At 37.8% G+C, this 22976-nt stretch overlaps 1 protein-coding gene across 2 annotated transcripts in view; it reads left to right on the top strand.

The window, feature by feature from the left end:
* Knl1 (kinetochore scaffold 1) overlaps positions 1-22976 on the top strand; it is a 66316-nt gene that overhangs the window by 7856 nt on the left and 35484 nt on the right. For both annotated transcript variants that reach the window (XM_048459469.3, XM_087911298.1), the window contains exons 5-10: positions 5664-5725; positions 11628-11680; positions 12585-12618; positions 14617-14654; positions 15785-15837; positions 18166-21987. In XM_048459469.3, coding sequence (XP_048315426.3) covers positions 5664-5725; positions 11628-11680; positions 12585-12618; positions 14617-14654; positions 15785-15837; positions 18166-21987 — 4062 coding nt within the window. The remainder of the gene's footprint in view (positions 1-5663; positions 5726-11627; positions 11681-12584; positions 12619-14616; positions 14655-15784; positions 15838-18165; positions 21988-22976) is intronic.

Raw genomic sequence — 22976 nt, 5'->3', positions numbered from 1 at the left:
AGACTGAGTAGCAACTAGCCAACTTTCTTTTTGACTAGAGACACCACAAATGACATGCTCTTCCCTTGTCCCAGAGCCAGGAGAGCTCAAACTCTAGTCTCCACCCCTTTCTTCCTGTTTGTCTTCTCTCTCAAACTGGCCCTGTCCCCATTCAAGGTTGGTCAGTCTTGGGAATGTCAGAGTGTAATCAAAATATTCCACAGCACTTTTGGGCTAGAGCCATAACTCAGTGGTAGAATGCTTACATACTGTGTATGAGACCCTGTGACACAGTGTTAAAAAAAAATCCTAATTCTGTTTTTTGTTTTGTTTTGTTTTGTTTTTCTTTTTTTTTTTGTTTTTTTTTTTTTGTTTTTTTCGAGACAGGGTTTCTCTTGGTGCCTGTCCTGGAACTAGCTCTTGTAGACCAGGCTGGCCTCGAACTCACAGAGATCCGCCTACCTCTGCCTCCTGGGATTAAAGGTGTGCACCATCGCCCGACCGAAATCCAAATTCTTGAATAGTCTGGCATTTATACTTTTAAAACTCTATTTGTTGCTAATAATTTAACCTCCTCTTGGATTAAAGTAGGGAATGGTATTTTGAGTCCTTACCCTGACACAAACTAGTATATACCCTTGCATGTTGAGACATCTCTCTAGCCTATCTGTCTAGTTTATGGAGTTAGGGATTAGAAATCCAGTCTTCTCACTTATATGGCATATCAAGTTTTATTGGGGACCAGCCTCCTAAACCTCTCAGGATCCAGAAGGAATGCTACAGCAAGCACTGGAATTGACTAATGGGATCTGAGGGTAAAAGGAATGAATCAACTCACACAAATCTTCTCATCATGTCCCATTTATTCTTCTGCCAAGTTTCTAGCTTATATAGACACTACTAGCAATTCTCTGGCAATAGCATGGTACAGGGCTGGAATTCCTTCAGGGTCAGATAAGGCAGATAAGGATTTTCACAAATTTCTGTAACTGTTAGCTTTCTTCATGACTCAAAGTGGAAGCAGTTTGTGAAAGCCTCCTCAGCTCGTAGGAGGGAAGGAGGTTAATTAAAAGAGAGAGAGGTTAAGCCATTTAGGGGGGTTTAAAGGAGAATTCGTGCACTTGGTATATTCTTAAATGACTAAGTGGAGAGCAAAAAATTTATAATCCGTAGAAACCATGAGGAAGGCAAGAATTGTCTTATACATCACTTTTTTCCAGGGGGCAGAGGGCATGTCAAGTAGCTAGGCAACTTAAGTAAACAAGCAGGGGAATCCTGCGGCATTTGGTCTGAGTTAGTGTATTCACCAAATGTTAGCTGATTAAAGGAGATCTCTCAGCTCTAAAGATTACATCTACAGTGACTAAATCAAAGGGGAAAACTATGGCTCTGTAGTGACACTTTTAGCCTCCCACTGACAACCAAGTGTGAAGGAATTTCTTTCTCCAGGACTGCTTAAGTTTCTTGTCAATAATAGAACAAGGTCAATAATAGAACAAGGGTAAACAGAGGTTGCCCTCTCCCAAGTCTGCTGTGGAAGAATTCAAGGTACCCAGTATATATTCTATATGTCAAAATTATATGGCAAAATGAAAAATCCTCTGCCAGATTACCCACAGATATGTGTGTCCAGTAGATAACATAAACACACAAGCAGTGGGAAACACCTAAAGCTATTCTTAGGGAAGAAATGAAATTCTTAGGGAAGAGGTGAAGTGACTTTATGAGCCATCCCAGACAGGAGGAACTGATTTCTACTCTCAGTAACTCCGTGTCCTTGGGCTCCCTATCACTTGTCTGGTAGGTTGGTCTGTTGAATACTAGTTTTCCTGCTGTACCTCGCATGGCCCTTGACAATGGCAAGCACTTTATCTCCTGTCTGTCATGTGTGCTATGTCTGATTTGACCTTTAACCATGTAGACTGCTTAGTATAGATGGCATACTATTTTTGGTTGTTTTTTTTTAAGATTTGTTCTTAATTTATGTTTACATGTGTAGGTGGAAACTGCTTGTTTGTTCCTGGCCACTCAGACCCAAATAATCACATAGAAATCATATTAATTTCAAACAATACTGCTTGGCCAATAGCTTAGGCATATTCCTGGCTAACTCTTACTTCTTTTTTTTTTTTTTTTTTTTTTTTTTTGGTTTTTCGAGACAGGGTTTCTCTGTAGCTTTGGTGCCTGTCCTGGAGCTAGCTCTTGTAGGCCAGGCTGGCCTCGAACTCACAAAGATCCGCCCGCCTCTGCCTCCCGAGTGCTGGGATTAAAGGCGTGCGCCACCACCGCCCGGCGTTGTTTTTTTTTTTTTTTTTTTTTTTGGGTAACTCTTACTTCTTAAATTAACCTATTTCTATTAATCACCACAAGGCTGTGGCCTACTGGTAAGATTCGGGCTAGTGACTGGCATCATTCTTCTCTAGCAACTGCATGGCATTTACTTAATTCTGCCTACTTTCTCTCTACATCTCTGTTCGAACTTCCCGCCTGGCTTTACTCTACTAAGCCATTGGCCAAAACAGCTTCTTTAGTAACCAATGGTAATAAAACATATTCATAGCATACAGAGGGGAATCCCACATCATATATGTGAATGCCTGTATATCAGTATGTATTCCTTGTGAGTGTCTGGAGCCCACAGAAGCTAGAAGAGACAGATCCCCCAGAACAAGAATTTCAGGTAGTTGTAAACTGCCCAGTTTGGGTGCTGAAACAAACTTGAATTCTGTGTAAGAGCTGTACATATTCTTAACTACTGAGCCATCTCTCCAGCTCCCTTAAAGAAATACGTAGTCAGCTGGGTGGCACAAACCTTTAATCCCAGCACTCCAGAAGCAGAGGTAGGCAGATATCTGACTTTGAGGCCAACCTGGTCTACAGAGCGAGTTTCATTCAGGACATCCAGGACTACACAAAGAAACTTTAAAAAAAAGAAACAAAAAGAAAAAAGGAGAGAGGGATAATACATAGTCACGGCAACATTATTCACAGTAGTCAAGAAGTAAGGAAAATCTACGTGTCCATCCATTTTGTTTAAATAAACAAAATATGGTATTTATATACAATGAAACATCTTGTATAGTATTAAACGTCTGACATATACTATAACATGAAAGAATCTTGAAGACTTAAATGAAAAAAAAACTCAAAAACGCAAATTCGCTGGGTGATGGTGGCGCACACCTTTAATCCCAGCACTTGGGAGGCAGAGGCAGGCGAATCTCTGAGTTCGAGGCCAGCCTGGGCTACAAGAGCTAGCTCCAGGACAGGCTCCAAAGCTACAGAGAAACCCTGTCTTGATAAACCAAAAAAAAAAAAAAAAGACTGATTCTACTTGTTACCACTTATATGAAGTATAGTAAAATTGATATAGAAATAGAATGCCATTTGCCAAGGATTTGGAGGAAGGATCTAAATGTATATTTTTTGTTTGTTTGTTTTAATTTTGTGTGTGTGTGTGTGTGTGTGTCTGTATGTCTTATGTACCCATGAATGTAAGTGTCCGTGTGTGTGTGTGTGTGTGTGTGTGTGTCTGTCTGTCTGTCTGTCTGTCTTAGTCTTATGCACCCATGAATGTAAGTGACCATATGTTGTAAGAGGCTGGTTGTTTGTTCCCAACTGCTCAGCCCTGAAATAATCACACAGAGACCATATTATTTGCAATACTGTTTGACCAATAGCTTAAGTGTATTTCTGGCTAACTCATATCTTAAATGAACCCATCTCCGTTAATCTGTGTATCGCCTCATGGCTGTGGCTAACTGGGTAAAGTTCCAGCGTCTGTCTCTAGCGGGGCTACATGGCTTCTCACTGACTCTGCCTTCTTTCTCCCAGCATTCTGTTTAGTTTTCCCCGCCTAGCTCTATTCTGCTAAGTCACTGGCTGAAACAGCTTCTTTATTAACCGGTGGTATTCACAGCATACAGATGAGAACCCCACATTATCTATGGAGGTCACAGAGGCATCAGATCCCCCCCAAACCTCAGCTAGAGTTGCAAGCCTCCTAAAATGGAAAATGAACTTCAGTTCTCTGCAAGAGCTATATGTTCTCTTTAACCACTAAGCCATCTCTCCAGTCCCAATAAGTACATCTTTAATTTTGTAAGATGAAGGCATAGAGAGTGGTTACACAGCAAGATGTTTTTAACACTATTGAAATGTACAATTAAAAAGTATTAAGATGAGAGTGGTGAGATGACTCAGTGGTTAAGAGCACTTTCTGCTCTTGCAGAGGACCCAAATTCAATTCCTGTTGGATGACTGATACTACCTCTAACTTTAGTTCCAGAGCATCTGACACCTTCCTCTGTTTTCCATGGCACCTGTATGTATATGGTGCATGAGCATACATATACTCATCAATTTTTTGAAAAATGGTAAAGGGCCAGGTGGTGTTGCATGCCTTTAATCCTAGCACTCAAGAAGCAGAGACAGGTGAATCTCTGAGTTCAAGGTCAGCCAGGCCTACAAAATGAGTTCCAGGACACCCAAGACTACACAGAGAAACTCTGTCTTGATAAAACAAAACAAAACAAAAAGGTAAAGATGGTAATTTAATTTGGTTTTTATCACTAACAAAAACAATGTAAATACTTGTCAAGGCAGAATGTTTAAGATTATTAAATTATGTTGTAGCTTGGCATGATGGCACAGGTCTGTAATTTTAACACTGGGAAAATGAAATTTTGGTTTCATTCTTAGATGGGCTACATAGCAAATTTGAATATAATCTGCACTATGGGAGACCATGTCTAAAATACTATAACAATCACAAAAGATAGTAACTTACGTGTATTTTAACTACAATGAAAACAGTTTTTTAGATGGGCATGGTTCTTCATGCCTTTAATCCCATAATTCTGGCAGCAGAGGCAGACTGATTTCTGAGTTCTAGGGCCACCCCGGTCAATATAGAGAGTTCCAGACTAGTCATAGCTACATAGTAAGACCTTGTGTGAAAAACAAAGAAAAAAGCTGGTTGTTTGTTTTTAGTTTTAAAAGAAGGTTGTAATAAAGTTTGGCCCTATAGCTTCTGTTTTGTGCCCAGTCTTTCTTGTTATATGTTGTTTGTGTCAGTATGCTAATTTTATACTTGATTTAAGCCAAAAGGCCAAAAAGCAATAATAATATGCTCATTTTAACTCTCACTGAAAATCATACTCAAGCTAAGAGTAGTGGTAAACACCTGTAATCCTAGCAGTTAGAACTTTGAAGCTCAAGGGTTATACATTTGAGATCAACATGGATTTTATATACTGAGACCTTGTCTCAAAGCAAGCAAAGCAACAACAAAAGAAGATATTTAGGTAGGCAGTGGTGGCAGATGCCTTTAGGGAAACAGAGATAGGCAAATCTCAATGAGTTCAAGACCAGCCTGGTTTACAGAGTGAGTTCCAGGACAGGCTCCAAAGCTACAGCGAAACCTTGTCTTAAAAACTAAAACAAACAAACAAACAAACAAAAATTTACATGAGTTCACAGGTTCAATCCTTAGAACTGTCCTACCTCAGAAAAATATATGGAAAATTATATTTATGTTCATTTAGTGCTTCTATATTGGGCTGTTTGGAGAAATTTTATATCACTAATTCAAAATAAGACTTGAATCCTGCTTCTAATAGTATGGAGACCTAATTCACAGTGATTTTTTATTAAGAATTATATCCTATATTCTTTTCTCCTAGGAATTTAATGCTCCAAGAACTAGAAAAAGCACCCGTCGAGTCAGCTTTGCAGATACCATAAAGTAAGTTGAAAGGAAAATTAAGTAAAATGTTATAGGTAATACTTTTTTTGTGTGTCAGATCAAATATGTTGGTGGTAATTTATCTGGGTAATTTTTTTCTTAAATAAACTTTAAAGAATAGTTATTTTGTGTGCATACATGTGTGTGCACGCGCGTGTGTGCAAGCACTTTGGGGAGCCAGAGAGGTCATTTCAGGTATCTTCCTCTTCACCTTACCTTTTGAGATAGTGTCTCTCTCTGAACATAGAACTCTTTAATAGACTGAATAGTGAGTCCCAGGAGTCCTTATCTCTCTAGCTCAACAGCAATGGGAAATTTATTATGTGTATGCTGGGAATCCAAACATAGGTCCTTATGTTTACACAGCAAACACTTTACTGGCTGAGTTATTGTCTCAACACAAGTGAATTATTTTATTTTGAAAAATACCTTTTACTTAAAAACTTTTATTAGTGTGTACACATATTGTATTTATGTGTGAGTGCAAATTAGTGCATGCCTTGGCTTGTGTACAGATGTCAGGGGACTTTTGGCAGTAAGTTCTCTCCTGCTGTGCGTTCTGGGGATTGAACTCAGGTTGTTAGCTTGCACATCAAGTACTTTTATCTACTGAGACATCTTGCTGGCACATTTTTTTTTAATTCTTTAAAAAAATGGAAATGGAAGGATGGCCCAGTGGTTAAGAGCACAATGAGTACTCTTCTAGAGAACCAGGGTTCAATTCCCAGCACCCACATGGCAGCTGACAACTGTCTGTAACTCCCAAGATCTGACACCCTCATACAAACATACACGCAGGCAAAACATCAATACAAATAAAAACAAACTTTAAAAAATGTATTTATGTGGCTGGAGAAGTGGTTCAACAGTTAAGAGCACTGACTGCTCTTCCAGAGGATCTACATTTGATTCCTAGTACCCACATGGCCGCTCACAACTTTTTGTATCTCCAGTTCCAGAGGACTGAGAGCTCTCTTTCCTTGTATTTGTGTCTTGGCATTTATATGTTGCACAAATGCCCAAACATAAAATAAAAATTTTAAAATGTATTTCTTGTTATTAGTGGGGGTATTGTGTACATATGATGAGAGTGAATGTGTGGATACAATTTTTTTTTTCCTCTGTGTAGCCCTGGCTGTCTTGGAAGTCACTATGTAGACCAGGATCTCTCTGTAGACCGCCCAGCCAAAATTGTTATTTTAAGGGTTTTATTCAGCATTATCTTTATAAGAGAAGCAGAATAATTCCTTAAAAGCAAGAACAAGACAATAATAACTACTGTTACTGTTGCTATTTAACATTGTATTAGAGGTTCCAGCCAACGAAAGTAGAGGAAGAAATTGGGCTTTTAAAAATTAGAAATATTGGGACTGGAGAGATGGCTCAGTGGTTAACAGCACTCATTGCTTTTATAGAGGACCTGGTTTAATTCCCAGCACCCACATGGCAGCTCACAACTGTCTGCAACTTCAGTTCCAGAGGATCTATACCCTCATACAGACATACATGCAGGCAAAACACCAATGCACACAAAAATAAATTATTTTTATTTTAATTAGAATTATTGCTGGGCAGTGGTAGCACATGCCTTTAATCCCAACACTCGGGAGATAGAGGCAGGTAGATCTCTGTGAGTTTAAAGCCAGCCTGGTCTACAGAGAGAGTTCTAGGACAGCCAGGGTTGTTACACAGATAAACCCTGTCTCTAAAAACAGAAAACAAACAATAACAAAAAATTAGAAATAGCGAGGTTGGAGTGATAGCTTTAGATTTAAGAGCAATAGTTGATTGTCTTTCCATAGTATTCAGATCCCATGTCCAGCACTCATATGGCTGTTCCCAATTGTCCAGTTCTCATAACTGCTCCAGGTCTTGGTGATCTGATTTCCTTTTTGCCTCCATGGGTACCAGGCACACGTAGATGAACATACCTTTGGGCAAAACATTCATATAACATAAAAAAGTAAATTTAAAAATTTGAAATATAGGATAAACTTATTGTTACCTTTGAAGATTAATTACACTATTTCCCAGTTGTGTCTTAATTGTGTGATTTTATTTTTTCTTTTGTTTCATGAGTTTTATTTTTGCTATCTTAACTCTTTCTTTGTTTCTAGTATATTTCTCCTTTGTATTCTTTCATACAAGTAATCGCTTTATGTTTTGAAATCTGTAACTAAATATACAATTTTCAACTCCTTTGGTACATGGTTTTGGGTAATATATTCTTTTTTTATAATGATTTATTTATTTATTTATTATGTATACAACATTCTGCCTCCATGTATGCCCGCGTGCCAGAGGAGGGCACCAGATCTCACTACAGATGGTTGCGAGCCACCATGTGGTTGCTGGGAATTGAACTCAAGACCTCTGGAAGAGCAGCCAGGGCTCTTAACCACTGAGCCATCTCTCCAGCCCCTATTCTTTTTTTTCTTTTCCTTTTTTGTTTTTTCAGGACGTGGTTTCTCTGTGTAGCTTTGGATCCTGTCTCAGGAACTCTTTCTCTAGACCAGGCTGACCTCAACTCACAAATATCCCCCTACCACTGCCTCCAGAGTGCTGGGATTAAAGGTTGCCCATTGGGAATATTTATCTTTTTGTTGATGAATTATGCTTCTTTTGATTTTAGGGTTCTTTTTGTAGACTGTGGTTCTGCTTTATTGATGTTGTTTTTTGAGGTAGGTAGACTAGGCTGACCTTGAACTTCTATACTCCATCTTTGTGTAGCCCTGGCTGTCCTGGAACTCACTCTTTAGACCATGCTAGCCTTGAACTCAAAGAGATCTGCCTGCTTCTGACTCTGAGTACTGGGATCAAAGGCATGCTCCATCATTTCCTTGTAACGAGAATCCACAAGAGTCTGGGAGAGGTTCAGAAGAATTGATTTAGATGTATGTAATGGGGTGAATACTCACTGGTACAGGACAGGTTGGACACCACAGCAGTTGTTCAGCACAAGGGGAAAGAGCACAAACAGCAGCCACCAGCTTCACTCCTACCATACAAACCAGCACAAGAGCAGAGAGAGCGATTCCTGCCTCTTTCCTTTAGAGGAGTCAGATAACCAAGGTCCTGGGCAGTGTGAATGCCCACTACACTATCTGACCCTAAGTCTACTACCTTTCTAGTGTGAGATATGATACATAACTCTAGATTCTGTTTTTTTTCTTCAACATTGAATGGATTGAAATGTTCTGAATCTAGTTATTTCTGAGATATTCCTGTGGAGTAGAGGTTATTTCAAGATAGCTCTTTTCTGTAAATGCTGAATTGTCAAAATTTTATTTTCTGTTTACCTTAGACTGCGTCATTTACCTTTTGTGTGAGGTAACTAGATTAATCTAAACATTTTAGGAAGAGGCTATATTGTTTTATGTTTAGAACTCCTAGTAAAGCTCTGGAGTTTGATCTGCTTTCTTTCTCATTCCTCATTTATATTTCTCCCAACTTTTTAATGTCCATATTTTTTGTTGTTATTGGTGGGTTTTTTATTGTTTTTTTTGTTGTTGTTGTTTTTATTTTGTGTTTTAAGCTGGAGTCTTACTAAGTTGCTCTGGCTTATTTTGAACTTACTTTATATCCTTAGCAGATCTTGAATACTTGATATCTACATGACTTTCCCATGGACGCTGTGGCATATGCTTACTAACATTTGTGCATGTATACATGTTACATACACATAAAATAAGTAAATGTGAAAAACACAATTTTAAAAAGTGGGTTTAAATATATCATTTGATTTATTATCAGTTGCCACTACTAACTCAGGTATGGTGGCATATATCTGTTACTCCAGCCCTTAGGAGACTGGAACTTTAGGACCAGTCTTGGCTGCATAGTGAGTTCAAGGACTACATAGTGAGGCCCTACCTCAAATAAATAGATAGATAGATAGATAGATAGATAGATAGATAGATAGATAGATAGATAGATAGACAGACAGACAGAGCATTACTAAATATCTATAGTGTGACAGATATTATGTTAATTATATGCATCGATTTATTGGATATGTAACAGATATAAATAACCTAGTTATCAAATGGAGATTCTCAAATGATTAGAATTGTTAATATTTTTTTAAAAGATTATTTATATTGCCTTTAATCCCAGCACCCAGGAGGAAGAGACAGGTAGATCTCTGTGGCTTCAAGGCCAGCATGGTCTACAAAGTGAGTTCTAAGACAGCCAGAGCTATTACACAGAGAAACCCTGTCTTGAAAAAAGCTCTTTTCCATCTCTCTCCTGAAGAGATCTCTTCTCCTCTTCCCCCCCTCTTTTTTCTTTCTCTCTCTCTCTCTCTCTCTCTCTCTCTGCTCTTCCCTTTTCTTCCCTTCCCCTTTCCCTTTCCCCTCCATAACCCACTAAATAAATATCCACTTTCTCAGGAACCCACTAGGAGGTGGAGAGAGTAGGATCAGGAGTTCAAAGCTAGCCTAAGATTCTGTCTTTAAGAATAAATGAAGTGAAACAAACATTTATTGGGGAATAGCAGAGTTTTATAATGGGAACATGCAAGCCAAAGTGAAGCAAATGTGTTTAAAGGAAGTTGAGGCATTGAGAATTTTTTTTAATTAGTAAAAACGGAGCAATTTCAGCTATTTGGCACACAGAGATAAAAAGACTTACTTGGAGTTTTAAGATTAATATAGACAACACAACAAGATCCCATTTCAAAAAAGCAAAATTAAACCCCCAGAAGTTTTGAAAATGGGGATAAAGTTGGGGTGACTGTGGGAAATTCACAAAAGTCTACTTAGATGCAAACTTTCATTGTTAGTAGAGACCAAAGAGTTAGTGTCAGCTCATTGGTGAAAGTAAATAAAGAGTTTGAACAGCTGCATTCTAGAGTTTGTTTTGGCTCTGGTTTGAGGGAATGCAGTCTGTTATGTCTGCTGGAACCTAAGGTGGCTGCTCTTCCAGAGGCAGAAGAGGGTGCTGGATCCCCTGAATCTGGAGTACATTTTTTATTTCTTATAGAATTGTAGATTACTTTTAGATCTATCCAGTTGGTATTAAAATGTTTTTATTCTTTGATTTTCAGATTTGGTAGACATATGCCTTTTTTAAATTTTGGGTTTTTTTGGGACAGGGTCTCACCATGTAACTTCTCATCCTGGAGCTCATCATGTAGACCAGGCTGGCCTTAAACTAATAGAGAGCCACCTGCTTGAGAACCACTCCACCAAGTCTGAAATGAAAGGTGTGCTTTACTACATCTGATCAGTAGTTGGGAGGCGGAGGCAGGTAGATCTCTTTATGTTCAAAGCTAGCCTGTTTTTATTTTTGTTTGTTTTTTATTTTCCATTTTTCAAGACAAGGTTTCTCTGTGTAGTTCTGGCTATCTTAGAACTCTGTATGTAGATCAGGCTGCCTTGAACTCAGAGATCCCCTGCCTCAGTCTCCTTAGGCCTGAAATTAAAGGTATGCGCCACCACACCCTAACTCGGCCTGTTCTATATAGGGAGTTATAAGTTAGGCTAGTTAGAGTGTAAGCCTATCTCCAAAAACAAACAAACAAACAATAAAAAAAACCCATAAAAATAATGAATAAGGGCTGTGCAGTGGTGGCGCAAGCCTTTAATCCCAGCACTCGGGAGGCAGAGCCAGGCGGATCTCTGTAAATTCCAGGCCAGCCTGATCTACTACAGTTAGTTCCAGGACAGGCTCCAAAGCTATAGATAAACCCTGTCTCAAAAAATAATAATAATAAATAAATAAACAAAGCAATTCTTTGGCGTGTGTGTGTAGAAATTTACTATTTCTTAAAGTCAAAAGCAAATTTGCACACTAACAAAAAAGTACTTCACAGGTCAATAATAAATCTATAGTAAAAGATTTAAAAAAGATTTAAAAAAGAAGTTTTTCAGTATTCTTTATTTACTTTTTCTCTTCTTAGAGTATTCCAGACAGAGTCTCAAATGAAAACAGAGAGAAATTCAGAAATTACAGGTAAATATGTAATTGCAGTCCCTGGTAATCTGTTTTCTTTACAATTTTTCTGTGGTTATATACTCATAGCTTCTCTTCTATCTGTGCGCACACACTCGTGTGTGTGTGTGTGTGTGTGTGTGTGTGTGTGTGTGTGTGTGTGTCACATGCATGCATCATAGGATGGGTGGAGGTCAAAAACAGTCGAGATTCTGTTGTTTTTCTATCATGTGGTCTCCTGGGGTTGAATTTGGGTCCTACTTGGCAGCTAATGACTTCACCTACTGAGTCATTTTGCCAGCATTATGTTACTATTTAAATACTGTATCCCTCAGGGGTAGGGGAGTAGCTTTGTTGGTAAAGATGATTGCCATACCTGCATAAGGACTGCTGGCTTAGACTTAGATACTCACACATGTGCATGTATATTTGTACACACCCAAATGAACATATATATAAACACGTAGACAAAGTATATTCTCAACCAAATGTGGGGACTCACATCTGTAATCCCAGCATTCCTAAACTGAGGCAGGATAACAAGTTCAATACCATCCTGAGCTATATAGCAAGTTGACCCCTCATTTACCGAACCCCTCACAAAAACAAAAAAGAAATGAAGTATACCGTTATTCAGGGAGACAGGAAGGTTAAATAGTACTTTTTTTTGTCCTTTTTTTTTCTCCCTTGAGACATGATTTCTCTGTATATCCCTGGCTGTTCGGAAGCTCACTCTGTAGACTGGCCTCGAACTCACAGAGATCCACCTTCTTCTGCCTTCCAAATGCTGGGATTAAAGACATGTGCCACCACTGCCTGGCTAGTAAATCCTTTTTTAAATTTGCTGTTAACATCTCTATATAACTTTTCTAATACTTAATCAAGCATTTCTTAACAACTTTACTTTTTTTATTTTTATTTTTAGAGACAGAAACCAAAAAAATTGTCCTGAATCTACAGTAAGTAAGGGGCATACACTAATTATGTTTAAGTGATTATTTATTTCTATTAAATGAGAAACTTTAAATATTTTTATTTTAGCATCCTGCCACTTAGCTTTAATTCAAAATACAAACTAGAATTTAGTATATGTACTGCTATATGTGAAAAATAAGTGTACAGTATAGTTTTAGTAGTGATGACAAACTCTGTTTTTATATATAAATTCTTGAATTTATCACTTAGTATAACTTTCCTGTGTGAGAGCTTATTTCACCAATCTACTTGTAAATGTTTTAAATGATGACTATGTAAGTTTATTCACCAAAACTTTTATTATAATGGCAAAAAAGATATGATTAAATGAATTACACATTTTTTTAATGATTTATTTATTTATTATGTATACAACATTCCTTCCATGTATGCTTGCGTGCCAGAAGAGGGCGCCAGATCTCATTATAGATGGCTGTGAGCCACCATGTGGTTGCTGGGAATTGAACTCAGGACCTCTGGAAGAGCAGTCAGTGCTCTTAACCTCTGAGCCATCTCTCCAGCCCTGAATTACACATTTTACATGTAATTATTCAGCTAGAACAACAAGTACATATGTGTTTGTATTTACTTGTGTGTGTATACATTCAAAGCACATGTTTATACATACATCATGAAGTACCTCTGAAAATAACTTTGTGAACAAAGATGAGATCCTTCACAGAAGATACATATTGTGTTTATTTTATTATCTTTGATTTTTCTTGTTTGTTTCTTTGTTTTTATTTTATGTATATGAGAGTTTTGCCCTCATGTATGTGTACCATGTGGATGCAGTACTCACAGAGGCCAGAAGAGGACATCAGATCCCCTGGAACTGGAATTGTAGACAATTGTAATCTGCCATGTGGGTACTGAGAATCACACTCAGGTCCTCTGGAAGGTCCTCTTAACTACTAAGCTGTCTCTCTACCCCACCTATTAAGATTCTAAAATTAAAATTGTTTGAAGTAAATTGAATTAGTAATAGCCATGGTTTTGAAATAGTGAAGAAGAAAAAAGTGAAAAACAATTTTTCCCTCCTTGGGATGATCCATTTCCCACAGTGAGTTAATTTGAGTGTTCTTATAGAAGTGAATTTTACATGCTGATCTTTAGCTTTTATGAAAAACAACATAAATTAGATTACTTAATAGTATATAGTCAGCTTTTTACTCTAGATACTTGTGTTCTTTCTGCTTTAATTTTTTTTAAGTGTTAAGGTTTTAGAAAATGAATTGGTTTACAGGTCTTTCAAAAAAAGAAAGGAAAACATGCTTTTGGGGGCTGCAGAGATGGCTCAGCTGTTAAGAGCACTGGCTGCTCTTCCAGAGGACCTGAGTTCAATTCCCAGCAACGATATGGGGCTGACAACCATCTATAATTTGATCTGATGCCCTCTTCTGGTATGCAGGTATACATGCAGAGCATTCATACCTAAAATATAAATAAACAAAATTAAAAATGTATTTAAAAAATAAAAAGAAAAGAAAGCATGCCTTTACTCTTAACACCCAAGAGGCAGAGCAGGTGGATCTCTGAGTTTAAGGCCGACATGGTCTACATAGTAAGTTCCAGGACAACCACGACTATATAGACCCTGTCTTAAAAGAAAGAGAGAGAGAAAGAGCAGCATGGATCAAAGCATGTTTTTATGGTGTTCTTAGTTTAACACATTATTAAGACCCTTCAAGTAAGGGTGTGTAATTTTCTGCTAGTTAGCCAATGAAAACCTTTTTATCTTCCTTAGACTTTTTGTTTTGTTTGGTTTGGTTTTTGTTTTTGTTTTAAGACAGGATCTCACTGTGTATAGCTCTGTCCTGGATCTCACTACATAGACTAGTCTGGCCTTGAACCTGCTTGCCTCTTACTCCCAAGTGCTGTGATTACAAGCATTCGCCACTATTCCTCGCTATTTTCCTTACTCCTTCAACTGTGTGATTCTTCATAATTTCTTGGGATATAATTCATAATTTTTTTTTTAGGAATAAGAATTCAGATGATAATTATTGTGCAATTACTGGTGAGTATAACCAAAATACTTCTCTTAATCATATACCTTTTGTTTCATTTAGATTCTTTGATGTAGGTAAAACATCCATACACATAATATAAGTTAATCTTAAAAGAATTAATAAGCAGATATGGTGTACACTTGTAATCCTAGCACCCTGGAGGTGGAGGCTGGGGGATCAGAACTTCAAGGTCATCCATGGTTACCTAGCAAATTCAAGTCCAGCTTGGGATAGATGAGACAAAATAGAAAAAACAAAATAATACCAGATGTGGTGGCACACACCTTTAATTCTAGAATTTGAGAGGCAGAGATAGGTGGATCTCTATGAGTTTGAAGCCAATCTGGTCTACAGAGTGAGTTCCAGGCCAGCCAAGGGTACAAAGACACTCTTAAAAAAAAATCAAAATGGTATAAAAAAATAAAATTACTAATACAGGTAAAATATTTCCAAAATGAATATAATAATCACTGTTTTCTGTCATTAGAAAAAGGCTTTTTAAGACTACAATGTAACTCAGGAATGGATTGTTTGCTTGCCTTGAGTGGGGTCCTGGGTTAGATATCCAGCATTGGAAAAGGAGGATTTGAGGAAGAAAATATGAATTTAAAATCTTAAAGATGTTTAATTCATAGGTTCTTATGAAGAGCTTAGTAACCAGTTTTCTTAGTAAGGTCTCTATTGCTGTTTTAAGCACCATGACCAAAACCAATTTGGCAAGGAATGGGTTTATTTTTGTTTATAGTTGTAGTCCATTATGATAGGAAGTCAGGGCAGGAACGCAAGACAGGAAGAACAGGGACGCAGGAACTGAAGCAGAGACCATGGAGGATTGCTGCTTACTTGTTGGCTCTTGGCTTGCTCAGCCTGCTTTCTTATACACAGCAGGAACACCTGGTCAGGAATACAACCTCCCACAGTGAGCTGGGCCTCCCCACAGGAATTATTAGTAAGAGAATGCCTTGCATTTTTTCAAATGAGATTCCTCTTCACAGATAACTCTAACTTGTGTCAAGTTGACAACCAAGTAACCAGGCCACTAATAAATACATCTAACTGATGAAGGTCCTAAAAAAGAAAACCAGACTCCTGGCATTATGTTTTTCTTGCTATAATTTTTTTTCTGTTTGCTCCGTAGGTATGAACACATTACTTTGTGCTCCTATTCAGACCCAGGTGCAACAAAAGGAGGTATGAGATCATGCAAATGTCTTCATAATTTAATCTCTCAAAGTTAAATAACAGAAAATTTTATGGTAATCTATGATTTTGAGATAATTTACTAAAGTGGTTAAGAGCAGTGGCTGCTCTTTCAAAGGTCTTGAGTTCAATTCCTGGCAACCACATGGTGGCTCACAACCATCTGTAATGAAGTCTGGTGCCCTCTTCTGGCCTGTAGGCATACACGCAGACAGAATATTGTATATATAATAAATAGATAGATAGATAGATAATTTTTTTTAAAGAGAGAAAATATGTGTATGTATTGTGTGCAGGTAGACAGACGAATTTGTTTAAGGTTGAAAAGAGTAAACTCTTCAGAGATTTTATTTCTCCTTTCTTAAATATTTATTTTGTTACAATGTGTGTGAATGTTTTGTTTGGTGCCCAGAGATGCCAGAAGAGGGCACCAGATCCTCTGGAACTAGAGTTAGAGACAATTGCTAACTACTGTTGCAGGTGCTGGTGTTATGCCCAAATCTGTGGGTCCCCACAAGAGCCAACAAAGGAGACCGAGTCCCAAATGTAAAAGCAAACAGTCTTTATTTTAATCAAGTTTACAAATTCGGTCTCTCCACATGTCCAATGTATTGGAATATCTAAAGAGTCTTGAGCTCAATTAAAATAGGGTTTTTATAGTAGTAGAGATGGGGGTGAGGGGTTTCTGAGGTTTAGGGCCCCTGATTAGCTGACATTTGACTAGGGGTGTCCTGTAGAGGTAAGCTGGCAGGTGTCTCTATCTACGGCTCTTGGGGCTCTAGGCATTTCCTTTGAATGGTCTGCTCTTGGCTGGGGGTCAGGCAGTCTCAGTCTGTGGTTCCTCTTACAGGTATTGTCTCAGGGTAAACTATTGAGACTCCAGATTTCTTTTAAATTCATGGATGTCCAGAGTCCCAGGTGATAAAGGTTGGAGGAAGTAAAGAACTTCCTTTCTGCACAGACTTAGATTATCATGGCTGGCCCTCACAGCTGTGAACTGAACCTTGGTCCTGAAAGAGAAGAAAATGCTCCTAACTGCTGAGTCATTTTTCCAACCCCAAGTATCTATATTTCTATCTCTTAAATGATACTGGCAGCAGGTCCTCGGATTGTACTTTGAATAACAAGGAATTAGAGATTATGTCTTCAAAAACAAAACCTCCAAAGTACAGAGTATAATATGAGTTAGCTATCATGTACCTATGCCTTTCTAAGAATTTTATTTAGATTTGGAGTGATCTACTCAATACAGAATTTTCATTATGGTTTCATTTCGTATATTTAGTGCTTCTTATTTTTTTAGTCAGTGTGGAAAAGACATATAAATTGAAATGGATTTGCTGCCTGGGACCCGAAAGCAGCCAGTCCCAGAGTCCATGCCGGCAGGGAAGATGGCTGGTTTCTGACAGTGACAAACAGGCGGCGGGTGGGAGACACAGAGATAGGCACACCATACAGAATAGAATTGGACGTTTATTTGGTGGGTTATGGAGGGGAAGGAAAAGGAGAGGGGAGAGAGAGAGAGAGAGGAGAGAGGAGAGAGAGGGGGAGAGAGGCTGCCCCTCCAAGAGAGGGGATGGACAGAGAGAAGACTGAGGCTGCAAGCAGGAAGGGAGTGGGCGTGGCTTGTCTCTTAAAGAGACAGAGCATTATATTCTCATCTCTTTTTTTATAATAAAAAGTGGGGGATTAGGCACCACAGGTTGAAGGAATTGGGGTGGTGGATTCTCAAGACTGCTTCCAGCATTGTCTTTGGGGGGGGGGGACGGACCTGAGAAGACTGGGTGCTGGTCACATCCTGGCATAGCTGGTCTCTTTACTCCTGTCCGGTGTTTGTGGCATGGAAATGTCTGGTATCTCTTATACCTGGTTAAGGTATTGGCAGAACAGAGGACAAAATTAAATTAAGGAAAAAAATTTTTAGGACCAGGGAATTAAGGGGGATGTATCTGACCTGTTTAAGGTGGATCCTTCAATTCGGCTCCCTGGAACTCACAAGAATTCTTTGGGTTTGTGAAAACAGAAGTTTTAGACATATGTCAGAATGACTGTGACAGCTATTTTTGCACAATGAAAAAGTATTTTTAAGAATATGAAAGGCACCATGGGAGAGAAATTTGATCTGAAATTTGTTTGGTGAGATTATCCTTTTAAACTGACAAAACCTCTCAGCTCTCAAACTGCATCAGAGATCTTTGAGAAGGATAAACTTTAATTTGTTTGGTGAGGTTGTCCCTTTAAACTGACAAAACTGAAAGTAATAATAAATTACAAAGACCTTATATTTAATCTCATTTTTCTATTTTTCTTTTATTATAGTTTTCTGTTATAGACTACAACCATGAAAAGAAACATGCAAATGACCAGACAGTCATTTTTTCAGATGAAAACCAAATGGACCTGACAGCAAGTCACACTGTGATGATTACCAAAGGCCTTTCAAATTGTACCAAAAGTGACAACTCCACAAAGATAGATACCACATCCTTTCTGGAGAATTTAAAGAATCATGCTGAGGAATCAAGAATTAAAAAGAAATTAGAATGCCCCAAAATTTCCATAAGTCAAAATACTTTCCCAGAAAAAATAAATTCTGACAACTTCATAAAAAGATTGAAAGCAGGAAAATACAGTACCTCTCTTGATAAGGAAAATTCTGAGATACCTATTTATTCCAAAGAATCAAACAATGTCTCTTCTACACATCAAACGCATGTATCTCTTAATGTTGATGAAAACAGTAGTAATAGGACTAGAATCTTTAGCGAACAAGATGATGGGATGGATTTGACCCAGTGTCATACAGCCTTTATTCAGACTTCGATTCCTTCATCCGGACAGGACAATTTAGGAGGATTTAAACATGATACTGTAATTTATGGCAATGAGTGTATGGAGTTAACAGCTAACTATACAACATGGTGTTTGCCATCAGAAAATAATTTATCTGAAACAGAAACGAAAACTCAAAATGTCACGATGAATTTTACAACAGTTGATAAAACTAAAGATTCAGAGAAGAAAACAGTTCTTAAGGATAAGCTAAATGCTGCTTTTCAAGTCTCTTTTCTAAACCCTGAAAATAAAATTCATGCTACCAAAAGTCATAATATGGAGCCAGAAACTCATACAGTCTCACAAACCAATCAAGGTACCAGCACATTCGATAAAACCTCAAAATCTTTATGTTCTAGTCCAACTATTCAAGGTTATAAGACAATTTTTTATTCTAGTAGCAATGATGCAATGGAACTGACGAAGTGTCTATCTAGTACGAAGGAGAGAAAAAGTTTGCTGAAACCTGATGGTAATTATTCTAACGTATGTGCCAGTCCAGTTGCTGGCCCACTCATAGAGAAAACTACTTATTCAGAAGAGGATAACATGGAAATTACCAAAAGTCACACAATTGTAATAGATAAAGAGATGTTCACACAAGGTCAAGAAAACATTAAAAAAGAAATTACAGCTATACCAGTGTTTGAAAAAGAAATGATTCTCCAAAATCATATAACTACATCAGAAGATGAGAAAATGAATGTAAATTATATTACAGTTCCTCAAGTATTTAAGGAGGGATTACAAGAGAGCCTGACAAATAGATTATCTGACAGAAGGATTGAACTCTTAGCAGGTGAAGATATGGATTTGCCTGAAAGTTATACAAGTAAGTTAAAAAGTCAAGTTATTCCTACAACTTTTGACTTAGCCTCAAAGAATTTCACTGAATCTTATTCTCAGAGCAAAAACCCTTCAGATGACAGGGGGAAAGTGACTAAAAGTCTTTCCCAACCATTCCAGAAAGCAAGCATTATACTCAAAAACATCCTAACTGACCTTGAAAGCAAAGAAAAACATCCAATTTTAAAGATTTCATCTTGTCTTGGTAAAAAGTCTCCTCTGTCAGTTGATTATAATCAGGACATGGCAAGAAACCATAATATATCCTCTTCTGGTACAGTTTTGGATGAACAAGTAACAGTAGGACATACAATACAGGACCAGAATTCTAAACTTCTTGAGTCACAGAGGAAAAACTTAGATGATCCCACACCTGACTGTTCTCATAAGATGATAATTTCTTCAGAGGAGGAACAAACTATGGATCTAACCAAGAGCCACACTATTGTAATCGGGTTTGGGCCTTCTGAAATAAAAGAACAAAGTAAGGCTAACTTAGAACATAGAAACAACCAGCTCACAACAGTAAACAGACAAATAGATGTGAGCATTCCTATAGAAAAAACTATAGTAACAACTAATGAGATGGACATGTTAAAGGACAGAAGTATACAGAAGCCTGAATTTCTGAAGGAAAAGCAAAATGTTGAAATTTGTGAAAGAAAAACTACCCATGGACTACAAATTGATAAAACCATTTTATTTTCAGAGGGTAATGAGAATGATATGGATGTCACCAGGAGTTACACAGTGAAAATAAACCATAGATCTTTATTAGATAAACATGATTCTCCTTTACCTATGGCAGGAACTTCTAAAACCATTTTGTATACATGTGGACAGGATGAAATGGAAATCACTAGGAGTCATACAACTGCTTTAGAATGTAAAATTATTTCACCAGATGAAATAACTCCTAGCCACCCGGATAATGCTGTGATGTCTATTGAAGGTCACGAGGAACTAGAAATAACAAAGTCCCATACTGTTTTCATTGACTATCAAGCAGAGGCAAACAGTGTCCTTCCAGACAGACTTGACTTTGAATTATCCAAGAAAAAATGCCTACAAAAGCCAAAAGGGATGTCTACTCCTGCTGAAGAGACTGTGTCCATTTCAAAAAATAGTAAAAGCAACCATCTAGCCTCAAAAGGTAGCCAACTAACAATACCGGAGGAAGGGTCTAATAGTGAGCCTAGAGAAGACACTAGTGATGATTCTGAGACATCTAAATTAGCTACTTGGAAAAATGCCAAAGATATACAAAAACCTGGATTTCTGAATGAACTTCTGCCAAAGAAAACTCAGAGAAGAAAAAGCCTTAGGCTCCAAAACAAGACATTTCCAGAGAATGCTAAAAATAATAGAGATACCACTCAGAGTTCTGTAGTTGAAATAAGTAATAAAATTAACCTGGAAGATGGAGAGGACTTCAGTTTTGTGCCATTGACAGGAACTTTTAAACCAGTTTTGTCTGCACACATGCGAGAGGACATGGAAGTCGCTAGAAATCAAACCATGGCTTTAGAAAATAAAACTGACCCAGCGGATGAAATAACTACCATACCTATGGATAACACTGTAATGTTTCTAGATAATTATGGTGATCTGGACGTCACCAAGTCCCATACTGTTTTCATTGATTGTCAAGTCAAAGAGAAAGTACTTCATGAATATACTAAGCTGGGTATGGCAAGAACAGAAAACTTCAGTGGTCCTGAAAGTGATACCTGTATTCAAGAAGCATCAAACTCTATAGTTGCATCTAATGTTTCATGCTTTAGTAGTGTTAAACCAAGTCTGAGTAATTTGAATGGAAAAACTGAGGATGTTTTAGACTTCCAGACTGCTCATATATTACCTCCTGCAGAACAGTCACTTGAAGTAGAAAAACAGACACATAATAACATGAGTATAGCACCAACTACAGAAATGTATAATCTAGGTTACAGTGATGGTAGAGATGAAGAAAGTGAAAATCATACTGGAGCTGAAACTACCTCTCTACCACTAAAGGCCATTGTCAAAGACAAAACAAGAAGATGTTCATTGGGAATCTTTTTGCCCAAGTTTCCAAACAAGAAAAATTGTAGTATCACTGTTGTTGATGACCTGGAGCAGATTCCAGCAGATGGAACTGACGTAAATCACTTAGAAACTCAGCTAGTCTCTAGTAAAGATTCAGACATTGGAGCTGTTGCAGCCAAACTGAACTTGAGTCCATCTCAGTATATAAATGAGGAAAATCTCCCTGTATATCCCGATGAGATTTTTTCCTCAGACTCTATCAGCATAGACACTGAAGAAAAGGCTCTGATTGACACATACTATAAAGAGATTTTACCATCTGAATGCAAAATAGAAGTTTGCAATGCCCCAAAAAGAACCTGGGTACAAGAAGATGATAATGTTATAAGTGAGAAAAAAATCAGAACACATGATAGTACACAAAATCAGGAGGTAAGTTATCCGAAACCAAAAGTGTTCTTGAATTTTGTATTTTTGCTTTTGAGATAGATGTTCTAGAACCCTGCTGCTGTAACTTTCTAAGTGTTAGGATTACAGGTATATACTACTATACTCAGCTGTATTTGTATTTTAAAACTTAAGAATGCTCTTGAATTTTAAGTTTCTAAGCAACTGGAAACTATTTCTACTTACTATAGATTAGAGAAATATTTCTATATAGAATTTTCAGGGGTCAATTGGTAAGAGACTTTTAAGATAATGATGTAGTGGCCTATCTCTGTAATCCCATCACTCTGAAGGCTGAGGCAGAGAATTGCTGTGGCAAATACCCACAAAAATGCAATTAAAAATTTTGTAAATAAACCCGGCATTAGTAGTACACACGTCGCAGTATTCATGGGGCAGAGGCGAGTGGATCCAGAACACAGAAACACTGTCTCAAAAAGAAAAAAAAAGTTGTACAAATATTATCCAGGGTTAGAACTGTATCTTGGCTTTTTGAGACATCTTAGGTTATTGCCTAAAATAGCCTCAGAGTCCCAGTCCTCTTGCTTCTACCTCCAAAGTCCTGAAATTATAGATGTTCAAGTTTGTGCTCTATAATACTGCATCAAACTTGTAGAACTCTAATTATTCCGTCACTTTTGCTGGTGATTCCTCGGTTTTGTTTTATGTATAAGAATCTCTTGGGGGGGTTATATATAATTGAAAAATTCTGTGTGTGTGTGTCTGTTTACGTGTGCACTCAATGTGATGGGGCACAGTTGGTTCTCTCCTACCTTGATGTGGGTTCTAGGGATCAAGTTCAAGTCATCCGACTTGCATGGTAAGTGCTTTCCTTACTTACAGAGTTATCTAACACACACACACACCCCCCCCCATTTTGGTTTTTCAAGACAGGGTTTCTCTGTGTTAACAGCACTGGCAGACTTGGAACTCAGTTACTCTGTAGACCAGGCTGGTCTTGATTTCACAGAGAT

The sequence above is a fragment of the Myodes glareolus genome, chromosome 10 (assembly GCF_982192425.1).
Source record: "Myodes glareolus chromosome 10, mMyoGla1.1, whole genome shotgun sequence".
Classification (NCBI taxonomy): domain Eukaryota; kingdom Metazoa; phylum Chordata; class Mammalia; order Rodentia; family Cricetidae; genus Myodes; species Myodes glareolus.
The sequence above is the reverse complement of the archived record's forward strand: the minus strand, read 5'-3'. Positions and strand labels throughout refer to the sequence as shown.